Here is a 13,276-nt window from a genome sequence, read left to right as displayed (position 1 = left end):
TTATTCTTTATATAGTCTATGGTGATACATGAAACGAGACGATATTACTTTGGGCCAGCAGGGGGCGACATGTTTACTTTCCCCAGTAAGGACACGTCACTACACCTCAGCGGCAATGTAGGGAACCAAACTTAAATGACAGCCAAAGAACCAATCATATTCATGGAAAATTACAGTACACCGACGTTCGACCAATAAACACGCACCGCGGCGTGGTTAGGGCGGGCTTAGTTTACGGTGAAGGTTGTGTGTGAAAAGTGTACGAGTAGCAGGAGCGGAGCGGGTGAGTCTAACTGAACATTGCATATTAAAGCTGTTAGCTCATATAGGACTATCAGTTTTTATTTGAGGCTGTTGTCCTGTTGCCATGTCTGAAGGAGTCACTGGTAGCTCTACAACAAGTCAGACAAGAGGCGCATAATTAGGGTTTTCATTAAACAGCGGCTAGCAAGTTAGCCTCGCTAGCTTCTCACACTTTTAACTGGATGGGAGCATCAGCATAAGCCGGCCTAATGCTGACCAGCTATAAGATACTGTCTGTTTTACTCTGTGGCTGCATACATGTTAAATATGCACATCATGCCTGTTAATAGCCACTTAACAGTTATCAGCTGCTGCTCGTTTTCTCCCTCTGTGATGTTGAAGGTTGTTTAACTGTCAGCACTTCTCTGATGCTGCTGCTTTGAAAGTTAGCATCAATAACGTAGCTTAATAGTTTGAGTTTCTGCTTTGCATAGTAGTTTTTAATGCCAGAATGTGAAGAAGACTGGCACAAATCCCTGCACAGGGCTTCCAGAGTGGCCGCTTCCTGGTTCCTGACGCCACAACTTAGTGCGTGGCCTTACCCGGTTGGACTGTTAGCAGCTGCAACACTGATTGTGTCTAAATAAACATTTATTAGCCAGATATGGGCTGAAAAAACATCTGCAATGCTTTTCATCACAGTAGATCTTGTCTTCCTTTCATCAGGTAGTACGGTGAGCTGTCCCTAACCTCGCCAAAATGACCAAGCTGGGCTTCCTGCGTTTGTCCTATGAGAAACAGGACACACTGCTGAAGCTGCTCATCCTGTCTATGGCTGCTGTCCTCTGTGAGTCTTCTGCACCCAGCACACCTTGAAAACAAAGACAACACATTAGTCCCTTTCAAACGTGCACCTTTCCCTTAATCTGGCTGCAGTTGTGTGTTTGCTTAATGTCTAAATAAGCACCCTACTTGCTTTATTGTTAAAGTTCTGACCGCAATCTTACAAGACTGGACCTGGTAACATTTCTGTATCACTTTCAACACAAGTCAAGTGTGAACTGCAGGCCATCACAGTAACAGATACACATGCACTGCTAACAGTACTTTGAGTAGTGTGTAGTTATTTGGGGAACGCTTTTTCCAGATTTCACCACTAGTGTTGGTCCAAAAACATCGGTGAAGGAAAAAAACATTGCAGCCAAACTCACCACCTTTGACACTCTTTTTTTGCTCTACAATTTCAAATTAATTAGGCTACAAACAGAAATATCCAAAACGATAAAACTTAATTGCGATTAAAAACAAGACTAGATTAATAAGACTCACAAATAATAAATGGAGTCCAGGTTTGTTTGTTTTTTTTTCTTTTTTGACAAGACATTAACAGAGCCTGAAGTTTAGTTCAGCTTTTTAATCCATATCTTCAGGCTTAGTCCTGTTTTCTATCAAAATTGAGATATTTTTCAGCTGCTGGTTAAGTAGTAGTTTGCCCTCACTCATGGACCACTTTTTCAGTGAGCAGGGAAATTTTATATAAACTAGGCTGAGATTTTGTATTTAGTTTTTATATTTTGTTTAGTAGTGCATAATCATATATTATACATCACTTGATGTGCTGTCCAATCTCATGTAAATAATAAATATCTTGTACGTACTGTGTCTCTCTCTGTCACTGGAGTTTTATCTGGATGAAGCCATGAGGAACTTTAATGTAAAATTGATCTGAGTGACAGAATGTTGTTGCTGTGCCAAACTGATGAAACCAGCAATGTTGCCTATCTCATGTCTGAAAAGGCTGTTGATTCCTGTGCTTCTCCTCTTCCTCCTCAGCATTCTCCACCAGACTTTTTTCCGTGTTGAGGTTTGAAAGTGTCATCCATGAATTTGATCCGTAAGTGCCTCTTGCGTCAGGATTTTTAAAATTTTTTTTTTTAGATTGTCCTCCATAAAGTCAAGTCTCACCTTCATGTCGCTTTCAGGTACTTCAACTACCGTACCACCCGCTTCCTGGCAGAAGAAGGATTTTATAAGTTTCACAACTGGTTTGATGACAGAGCATGGTATCCTCTGGGGAGGATCATTGGTGGCACCATTTATCCAGGTAAGAATCAGACAACAAGGCTGGTGAACCGTCTATTACAGACTCATAAACTCCATTCTGGGTCGTTTGATCAGCAAAGTAGCGCAGTTCAGGCATTTAATAAGGTTCAGAAAAGTGATGCCAGTGAATGATTGTCTTCATCTCCTCTCCTTCACCAGGATTGATGATCACGTCTGCCGTCTTGTACCATGTCCTACATTTTTTCCACATCACCATTGACATTCGAAATGTCTGCGTCTTCCTGGCTCCCCTGTTCTCCTCCTTCACTGCCATAGTCACCTACCACTTTACCAAGGAGCTGAAGGTAAAGTGCATAATATACATATACAAATTCTTCATTAAGAATCCTGGTAGCATTAGAGGAATGACTTTTCTCCTGACTGCATTCGTTTTTTGTGAGAAGTTGGTCTTTTTTTTTTTTAGTCAGAGTACCCTCAGTTTGCAGTTTGAGATGCTACTGAAGTGTAATGCATCATACATAGCGATGTTTCTGGTATTTGCCCTCACTGATATAAATTAAATGGACAATATAATAGAAACACCAGTCCATATAATGCAGCGCAGTTCAGCAGCAATAAAAACTGCAGCCTCAAAAATAAACTTAAAGTTTAATCAACACTCTTCTAAGATGGTTTTAACAAAACTGAGTGTATGTGCTTTTAGCAGTAGAAATGTACACACCACAGTCACTGAGTACTATTTTGTCTCTTTAGGATGCAGGTGCTGGCCTCCTGGCGGCTGCCATGATTGCAGTGGTGCCTGGTTATATCTCTCGTTCTGTTGCTGGCTCCTATGATAATGAAGGTAAATGACAAACTGCCAGTAAAGAATGTGATGTTTGTCTTGGTTGTCAATGAGACAGGGTTTTGGAGTGTTTGTTGCACAAATCAAGACATTCAGTGAAGCTTGGTAGTTAGTATATGGCAATGGGCATTCTTTACTGTTTTTTCATGTTGTAAAGACCATTGCTAACAAGAGTAATTGTTATTTTAAGCCTTGCTGTGTTTATACTGATGTGTGTAGCAATGTTATTTAGACAAAGTATGACCAAAGTTGTTAATGTAATGCCTCTGTGCTGTCGTATGCAGGTATTGCCATCTTCTGCATGTTGTTGACCTATTACATGTGGATCAAGGCTGTCAAAACAGGGTCGGTGTACTGGTCGTCCATGTGCGCACTGGCCTACTTCTACATGGTGAGGAGAGCTACAAATCTGCATGTTGCACTAAAGTATTTCAGAGTGTACAGAGGTATGATAAGGTCTTTGCGCGTGTTTAGGTTTCCTCCTGGGGTGGCTACGTGTTCCTGATCAACCTTATACCCCTCCACGTTCTGGTGCTGATGCTCACAGGCCGATTCTCTCACCGCATATATGTGGCTTACTGCACAGTCTACTGCCTGGGCACCATCCTCTCCATGCAGATCTCTTTTGTTGGCTTCCAGGTAAAGTATACTGACTTGTGTCACTTCAGGATATTTTTAGACAAAGTTCAAAAGAAAGTGATAGTCACATGATGGGGAGAAAAGCTTCTACTCTGCACTGGGAAACACAGTTTGTCTCTCTTCTGTCCTACACCAGCCAGTGCAGTCATCAGAGCACATGGCAGCCTTCGGTGTGTTTGGCTTGTGCCAGATCCATGCCTTTGTGGACTACCTGCGCAGCAAACTCAATGCGCAGCAATTTGAGGTGCTGTTCAAGAGTGTCATCTCTCTGGTGGGCTTTATCCTACTGTCTGCGGGTGCTGTTCTCATGCTGACAGGTCAGAGGGCAACGTAATAGAAATGTTGACTTCTTTTCTACATTATTTTGCTTTGGACTGTGACTGACTTTGAGCATATTGCTCTCAGGTAAAATCTCTCCATGGACTGGTCGTTTCTACTCGCTGCTGGACCCCTCCTACGCCAAGAACAACATTCCCATCATCGCCTCTGTCTCTGAGCACCAGCCCACAACTTGGTCCTCATACTACTTTGACCTCCAGCTGCTGGTCTTCATGTTCCCAGGCAAGTCAGCAGAAACACAAAATCACATAAGGACTAATTCATGGTTTCTGCGTCTGCAGTGTAAAAATCAGCTATTTCCAGCTAGAATAGTCATTTACAACATTAACAATGTCTAGATTGTATTTCTGATTAATTTAATGTTATCGTCATTTTTTTTAAAAAAAATAACAGATTTTCTTTAAAAATAAGGACATTTCTACATGACCCTAAACTTTTGAACGGTAGTGTAAGCTTGCGAGGGTCTGCGTGGACTGTCTGCTTTCAGCCTAAATTATGTGACTGGGTGGACAATCCACACTACAAGCGCTCCTGAGTACATGTCAAGAAAACAAGCAGTGCTTAAAATAAGCGTTTGCTATGAGGAGATTCTTTGTCATCCACACCCTTTATAATTCATCCTTAAATTAATCTAAATTCAAGTACTATTTACTGGACTTCTGTTTATGTATACTTTCATCAACAATGCCCAAGCACTGTAAGAAGTCCTCATTTGTCCAAAAACCCTCTGGGTTTTCAAACTGTGCCCAACACACCTCATTGATAATTACTGATACAATGCTGTTTTCTCGTGTGTTTTTCTCTGTTCAATATGAGGGAAGTTGCAACCGGCTGTACAGCAGACTGTGTGACTCTGTTAAAATGTAAACACAGAGCCGCATCCACAGTCCACCTATCGGCCTGCACACACAGATGCAGAAACCATTAATTGGCCTTTACAACATACCATCACTTCAAATGTAACTGGTTTTACTTTCCTTCCTTGCAGTTGGTTTGTACTACTGTTTTAACAACCTGTCCGACGCCAGGATCTTCATCATCATGTATGGAGTCACCAGCATGTACTTCTCCGCTGTCATGGTATATTTTTACAAAATCGGCTTTTAACATGCTTTCCAAATGTACATACCAAACCAACAGAGACCCGTTTGTTTGCTTCTTCCAATATAACAGTTACCATTTTCACAGAATAGAATGTAATGATGTAAATTGTAATTGTGTAACTAGCGATATGAATTTGCACCTTCTCTATAGATATGTATGTGTTAATGCACTGCTTGTTTGTTGCTTCCTCAGGTGCGTCTGATGTTGGTGTTGGCTCCAGTCATGTGCATCTTGTCAGGCATTGGTGTCTCCCAGGTGTTAACCACTTACATGAAGAATTTGGATGTCAGTCGGCCAGACAAGAAGAGCAAGAAGCAGCAGGATTCAACTTACCCCATCAAAAATGAGGTACAGTATATAATGAGGTCTGAGAGACTGTTAGAGGATGGTGACATTCTGAGGATATTTTGCACATGGAAATCAGTACATTCAAACAGGTTAAACAGCCAGAAAAAAACTGCTCCTACCCATTTTAGGCTTTCCCATGGTTACAACCTCAACTATGTTTTGCTTGTTGTTCTTTTTTTTACCAAAGCTTAAGATCTGGTTTCAGAGAGCGTAAAGACAGTTGATGTCCCTTATTAGTGTTTCTAGCAGCTCAGCAGCTCTTCAGCTCCTCTTTAGACGTTTCCCTCTAAATTCCTCAAGTTAAATAATCTCTTTGATATCCAAATAGGTTAAATTTTTATGTAAAAATCACCTGAAACCATAACCCCTCTGCAGAATGAGCGCTGTTACTTTGATTCTTGATTTCTTGACACATTGCTGAGTATTCTTTATCACATGCATGCAGAAGGTAAAATCCTGATGTATTGTGTGTACCTGCCAGGTTGCCAGTGGGATGATTCTGGTCATGGCTTTCTTCCTCATCACGTACACCTTCCACTCGACCTGGGTGACCAGTGAAGCCTACTCCTCTCCTTCCATTGTCCTGTCGGCTCGTGGAGGTGACGGCAGCCGCATCATCTTCGATGACTTCAGAGAGGCCTACTACTGGCTCCGCCACAACACTCCTGAGGTCAGTCATCCTCACAGTAACAAAAGAGACAGTCTTACATTAAACGTGGATTGAGAACTTGTTGCTGTGAACGATGCACAGTCACAGCCATCAACTATAGGGTTTCCATTTAAGTAGCTTCATTTTTTTATTTATTTATTTTTGTGCTTTCAGGACGCCAAAGTCATGTCATGGTGGGATTATGGCTATCAGATAACTGCAATGGCTAATCGAACAATTCTAGTGGACAACAACACGTGGAACAACACACACATCTCCAGAGTTGGACAGGTGAGCTGGGTCACCTTTAGATTAATCATCTTTATAAAGTTCAGCCTCATAAGCTGCTGTGTTGATCCGGCTGTCATTCACTCAGATGCTTTTTTAATTGTTATTTATGACAATAAAGCCTTTTGAATCCTTTGTAGGCCATGGCATCCACAGAGGAGAGGGCCTACGAGATTATGAGGGAGCTGGATGTCAGTTATGTCCTGGTCATCTTTGGAGGACTGACAGGTTATTCCTCAGATGGTACGTTCCCAAGTATCAGCACATGAGCTCATATATCAGGATAGTTCTTACAGGACTGTACCTACTAAACCTGTTTGCTGTGTACTAACCTATCAAATGGACATAACAGAATTTTTGGAGTTTAATTTCAGTAGATTTGTTAGACTAGAAGATATTTGGTTCACATATTCATTTCATGAAGTGATCCTGGACTTGTAAAAAGACATTGTTCTGAGCACCTGTCTAAATGACGTATTCTCTCTGCATGACAGACATCAATAAGTTTCTGTGGATGGTCCGTATTGGGGGAAGCACAGACACAGGCAAACACATCAAAGAGCACGACTACTACACTCCCACTGGAGAGTTCAGAGTGGACCGTGAGGGTTCGCCTGTCCTGCTCAACTGCCTCATGTACAAGATGTGTTACTACCGCTTCGGACAGGTCTACACAGAGGCCAGTGAGTAGCCCTACAGCCCAGAGTCTGAGCTCTTCTTCTGCTTTGCAATCAGAGGCAGATATCTGCCAAAACCTGATAAGATCAACTTGCAGTTATCCTCTGTACTTTAATTTTGCTGCTTTTCTCTGCAGAGCGCCCTCCTGGTTATGACAGAGTGAGGAATGCAGAGATTGGGAACAAAGACTTTGAGCTGGATGTGTTGGAGGAGGCCTACACAACAGAGCACTGGCTGGTTAGGATATACAAGGTAAAGCAGCTGACTTTATTGATATGACCAATCAGTCTGCAAGGACTGTTCAACCCCACATCGGTTTGCTGATCAAGAAGAGATCTTCTGAAACAATTCTTCAGGAAATCTAGGAAATCACAGATTAGACGTACGGCTAGAAGAGTAACATTTCTTTACCACCTAAACCTGGAATTTGAGCTGGATCACGTTGAAATAATTAACATCTAGTTTAGTTGATGGTTACAGGTTTTCTAATATGAACATCTACTAGAGATAGTAAATTAAACCTTTTGGGTTTTAAAGTGAAATAAAACATGTTAATGTCTCCTTTTGATGCAACTTTTGTTTTCTGATGCTTTATACTTCTGTATCTAATGTCTATTAGTTTATCAGATCTGAAGCTTATTCATCAGTGCAAATACTTGTCACATCTGATAGATCAGTCTGTGTCTGACTGACTCTTGTTTAATCAGGCTTGGCTTGTCTAATATACCGTTGCAAAAGACTTTTTTTGAACAGCATTATCAGAAATCTGCGTTATAACAGAACTTTCTAACAAAGTCTTGTGTTTGATCTTTCAGGTGAAAGATCTTGACAACCGTGGTCTTTCAAGGACATAAAATCTTCTGATGGCAGTGAAAACAGCATTTTAGCGCACAGCACTGAACGCCTTCCCCTGTGGTCTGCAGATGAGTGGGAAAGAGTACTTTTTATACTTTTTGTTTAGGGGAAGAAAATTGCATCAGAGATTTAGGTTTTTTTTGTGGATGATTTTCATTTTTTTATTTTGTTATAATGAAATGTCTCATCTGGGATCAGAGGGAACTGGTGTCAAAACGTCCAGTCTAACGTCAGGAGTGTAATTTGCCAAGAAGCGGTCAAATGAAAGCAGTGTTCATTTCTGAGCGCTTTGGATTTTTACGTGGTCAATTAAAGTGGGATTAAATGTGATAAAATTGTCTTTTTTTCCTTCACAAAACACAGAATAATCAGATCTAATCAGAGCAGTGTGGGATTATTAAATTATTAATACCTTTATTTAACCAGGTTTGTCCTGTTGAAATCCAAAATCTCTTTTACAAGAGAGACCTGGCCAAGAATGGCAGTACATACAGGTAAAAATGACAGTTTTAACACACAATCACATTTAAACATAGACATAAAAAATCCAAATAATTTTACAAGATTAGTTAAAATAAAACATTTGCACTCCAGAAGCCTGGATATGATTGATCATAGCCTTTAATGCATTCAGAGATGCCAGACTTTGGAGCTTGAGCTCTGACTGCAAAATGCTCCATGTAGTTGGAGCAGCAACTGTAAAAGCATTCTTCCCCATTTCCAGTCTGACCTTAGAAACAGTGAAATGCAGAAAGTCCTGCATGTGGAGGCTGTAGGCCCTAATATTCCTGATTAAAAGAGATAAGATGGGATAATCTCCTGAATAGCCTTAGGGGGAAGTCCACAGCTGGTCGGTGACAGTTTTACGTAGATCAGATTCCAATGGGTGTTTAACCGTTATTCTGACACAACTGACAATTTACTTGGTCAGTTCCATTGCACTTGGTGGATTTGAGTGAAATCTGCCTATGCTGAACTTAAACTTCCTCATAGGATATTTCTTAACCTTTACATTCATTATGACCAAATGTGAGACATTTAAAGATGTATTAAAGACTTTTTAGTCAATTCACTGTCAAAACATTTAAAATAGAGTGTTTTATTATGGTACATGTGGGGATACATGTCAATTTTCTGTTAAAGGAAACTGTTAATACATTCAGAGAAGGAAAGAAAAAACGTGAACTATAAGTTCTCCCCTCAATACAATAAAACAAATAAAATTACCAAACACAAATCTTGCAGATGAATTCAGATTAGTATAAAACATCTTGCAAGTAACAGTATAAAGTGTCCATTAGCTTTAGTCCCAGGCGTTTCTGAAGGAATTTTTTTCTTCTTTTTTTTTTTTTAAAAAACGGCTCTCTTCACACTCTGGGTTGGTCTGGCAGATCCTCTAGAAGTGCATTATTTTTTCTGTAGATGTAGGCATTGGGATCATCATCCAGCTTCACCAGCTCAGCCAGTGACGACACGCAGGGATCGTGATCGACAAGCATAGACGGCAGGCGGGCGGACTTGCGCTCGATGCGGCAGGATCGGCGTACCGGTGTCAGGAACTTCAGATCTTTGATGTTGCTCTTTCTTCTCGATGTACTTGTGCTGACCTCATCTTCAATTGTTTTTCTGACACTACAGGAGATAATTCAAGAAGAAAAAATGAAAAGTGTCAGTGAAAAGTTATCCTTGGTTTAATAATGAAATAGCTGAATGGACGGAGTAGAAAAATTACACTATTGCAAATGAAAGTGGCTGGCCTCACCTTTGCAGGTATGGAGTGGTCTTCACACTGTACTTTATCACTGAAGCATCTACCCTCTGCGGTGTCACCTCCATCACACCGTCATCATCACCACTTTCTACTTCCTCAGCATCCTCTGTATCCACTTTCTGGTCATCACATTCTTCTACTTCATCCTTCACTTGCTCGCCAACATCCTCAGGCATTTCATTCTTCAGCTCCTCTTTTCCACTTTCTTCCACTGGTTTGCTGTCGTCCATTTCAACATCATTGCACTCATTCTTCACCTGCGAGATTTCTAATAGAAAAAAAATGACATTTGTGTCAACGGAAGCAAATATACAGTGTAACTTTATTTAAGAAGTGACCTAATACCACCGGATTTACCAAATCTAACACTTAACAAAACACAGTGGACAGAATTACCATCGCTGCATCTTGATGGTGTTGCCATGGCCTCCAAGGCATCACAGAGGTTCACAACAATCTGTCAAAATGATAAAGAAGAAACCTGGTTTATTATTGGGGAAGGTCATATTTTCATTCAGCAACATAGACACTGCCGGTCTCCTTACATCATCCACTGTGTCCTGTGGCTCAACAGGCAGATCTGCATCAGAGTTTTCAAGCAGGTCCAGGGTGGTGTTCATTATGATTGGAGTTTGGCCGTGGACTGTAGGCTCCGCTCCCTGGATATCATCACAGTGAGAAGCAGCAGAGTTGGTGTTGTGTGTTTCCACGCTGGGTTCAGGTTTAGGTTCACACCGTGCAGCAGGCTGAGGCTCAACCTGAGACTGATGAGCTTCAGGTCTTGCAGAAACTTTGGTTTTTGGAGGTGCTGCTGCTGTTGTCATAGCTGGTCTTTTCAAAGTTTTACCCTTGGAAGCCATCCACTCTGCTAGTTTCGCTCTGCAGAGGGAACAGAAACATTTTTGATACTTCTGACATACAGTCAAACCAAGGCTTAAAATCAAATACATAAGAAAATAAATACTTACTTCCTCTCCTCGGCCGTCTCCGTGGTGATTCGGTACTGGCTGAGGGTGCTCGAGATAGGAGGTTTGCTGACCTTCTTGTCGGTCACTGGCATCTTTGACTTCGAGTTCTGAGTCCCACGTGCCTCAGTAGAAGCTGCAGTAGTGTTTCTGGAGCTGGTAGAAGTTAGTGTTGCTGGGATGGTTCTGGTAGGGCGTGCAGAACAGAAACCAGCAGGACGGCGGCTGCTGGTCCCGGGCTTCGACACTTGAGCAGGTCTTTCAGAAACTGACTTGGACACCTGAGCAAGTCTTTCAGAAACTGATTTGGACCTTGTTGGCACAGGTTTTTGTGTGCCACGCCCAGGCATCTCAGAGGCAGATTTGGACCTGCGTTTAGCCATGTTCTGACTGCCCGTCTTGGGTGCTGATGGTTTGGGATCTACTGCACCTACATATGCACTCGTCTTCCAAATAGAGCCAATTTTTGACTGGACAACCTTGCCCTTGTACATGCCTGGAGCAGATTTTGATGACTGAACAGCTGAGGGTTTTGGAGCTTCTGCAACAATTTTTTTGTGCTTCACAGTCTCTTCAGTTTCTGCTTTCCCATCTCTTTGCACAATCTTCACCTTTTTCAGAACCTCGGCAGACGTCGACCTTGTGCCAACCTGCTTAGGCTTGGCTTTAAAAGGATAATTTTTTGCCACGGTCTCTTCCTTTTCGTTGTTTTTCAGTTGGAGTGGAGCAACAGACATTTTGTCTTTTCTGATAAAGGACTTGGGTCCATGTGCAGGCTGGGTGTTTTCCTTGTTTCCCTATTGTAATTAAAACAGAATTAGGTCGACTGATTTTTGGCTGTGAAAATGTTTTTAAGTGTCAGAATTCGCCGCAGCAAGGCAATTATTTCATGTGCAATTTACATATGTCAACTTACTTTCCTGTTAGTGTGGTTTCGCCTTGAAACTGCGACGTTGTCCATCGTGAAGGTTCCCAAACCGGTTAAATTAGTGAAGATTTCTGAAAGATCAAAAAAACAGTCAGTGTAAAAAATGTAAAAGCGTTCACACACAGTCACAACACACTGTCAAAACTTTATATGCAGTCCACTAGGTTTAGGTTGATTTCATGTGCTTATATGCAACGTTAACGATGCATCGTTATAGGCATCATTAGCATTGCACTAACAGCCTCTAATAAGCTAGTTGACGTGAAGGGTGGAAGTGAAAAAACGTTAAAGTTAGCCGTTAGACGACAGAACATTAGCCGTAAGTCTGCTCCAGTGAGATGGCTACACCTGTACCTACAATATGTTGAAGTGAAGTTAACAACAGACTTACCGTGTGACGGTCTTTCGTAGTAATATGAGAAATCTCCTCCGCTGCAAAACACGGCGCTGTGCCTCTTGAGGAAAAACTATTCGGTTTGACTTGGCGCCGCTGCACGGCAATTGGCTGCGCTAGTATCGCGAGAGATCAAAACTAACCAATAGCATGTCTCCAAACTGACAACGAGACTTGAAAAAGAATGCCCTCACTCTGTCATCCCGCAAGTTTTCCTCGCTTCTGTTTGAATGTTTAAACCCAAATAGGATTCCTGTATTACCGGACCAGACACACAGCTACGCGCCCAATGCATGCAACCGCCTTGGGAAAAAACGGCGAATTAGTGACAGTCAAACAGCAGCAGACCTTCCAGTTGTTTACATGACACATACTTACATTTTGTTGCTATAATGTCAGAATGTACATATAAAGTCCGTATAAATGCACACATATTCTGCTTTGTACGTCAGCTATTAGCAGTGATCTTTGAGTGAATCTTTATTACAATTTCAAAACTTTCACCACAAGAGAATGTTCCTGTTAAAATAAATGCCTGGGTCAACAACTATGTGTACATATATATATCGATATGTCAAATTTAAAATAAGAATCCCACATCATAAAGCAAATAGTAAGTTTTGGAATATGTCCCGGCATGTTTTCCACCCTTAGACTTTGAAAAGACCGCTGAGGATTATGGGACAGAAACGAACCGCGCGCTCGTTTCATACGCTGAACTGTCACATTAGGGAGCGAGGTTCTTCAAAATAAAATCCCAATCATAAACTAAAGCCACGCGCAAGATTGTCTGTGGCCTTTAAGAACAAGTGTAGTAAATATAACTACAAATAAAATCCTGCATTTATAATTCAATTTACGTAGAAGGACAAAATGCATTCAAAGCATCAAAATTAATGCACTCTGATTACTCTGCCAAGAAACGGTGGAGTTACGTGACGATCGCCGTAGGTTTGGCTGTCTGTTAGCAACATTGCCCAAAAATGGATTGAGGGATTGGGATGAAATTTTCACTGAAGGTCAGAAATGACACAAAGACCAAGTGATTCGATTTTGGCAGTGATGCGGTTTATAATCTGGATCCACGGATTTGTTAAGAATTTCTGTATCACTGCGGGATAGCGGCATGATGTTACTGTAACTATGAAAATTAAAGCTGCAAGCAGC

The 13,276-nt window shown here is 41.4% G+C and overlaps 2 protein-coding genes across 2 annotated transcripts; one reads left to right on the top strand and one right to left on the bottom strand.

The window, feature by feature from the left end:
- Positions 1–131: 131 nt before the first annotated feature.
- On the top strand, positions 132–9,400 carry stt3a (STT3 oligosaccharyltransferase complex catalytic subunit A). The gene is made up of 18 exons (XM_023281848.3): positions 132–283; positions 970–1,090; positions 2,077–2,137; positions 2,226–2,347; positions 2,506–2,651; positions 3,061–3,151; positions 3,436–3,542; positions 3,626–3,790; positions 3,927–4,107; positions 4,196–4,351; positions 5,118–5,209; positions 5,426–5,581; positions 6,063–6,251; positions 6,405–6,521; positions 6,659–6,761; positions 7,013–7,201; positions 7,333–7,448; positions 8,012–9,400. Exons 2-18 carry the CDS (start codon positions 1,003–1,005, stop codon positions 8,048–8,050), a joined length of 2,118 nt encoding a protein of 705 aa, XP_023137616.1. The 5' UTR covers positions 132–283; positions 970–1,002; the 3' UTR covers positions 8,051–9,400.
- On the bottom strand, positions 8,441–12,214 carry si:ch211-266i6.3 (cytoskeleton-associated protein 2). Its single transcript, XM_023281850.3, has 7 exons — positions 12,107–12,214; positions 11,704–11,786; positions 10,791–11,584; positions 10,368–10,701; positions 10,219–10,279; positions 9,814–10,090; positions 8,441–9,683 (listed from the first exon to the last, which is right to left on the bottom strand). The coding sequence occupies exons 2-7, from the start codon at positions 11,746–11,748 to the stop codon at positions 9,419–9,421; spliced, it is 1,776 nt and encodes a 591-aa protein (XP_023137618.1). The 5' UTR covers positions 11,749–11,786; positions 12,107–12,214; the 3' UTR covers positions 8,441–9,418.
- Positions 12,215–13,276: the final 1,062 nt, after the last annotated feature.

The sequence above is a fragment of the Amphiprion ocellaris genome, chromosome 14 (genome assembly GCF_022539595.1).
Source record: "Amphiprion ocellaris isolate individual 3 ecotype Okinawa chromosome 14, ASM2253959v1, whole genome shotgun sequence".
NCBI classification, from domain to species: Eukaryota; Metazoa; Chordata; class Actinopteri; family Pomacentridae; genus Amphiprion; species Amphiprion ocellaris.
Note: the sequence above shows the minus strand (reverse complement) of the source record. Positions and strands in the feature narration are given on the sequence as shown.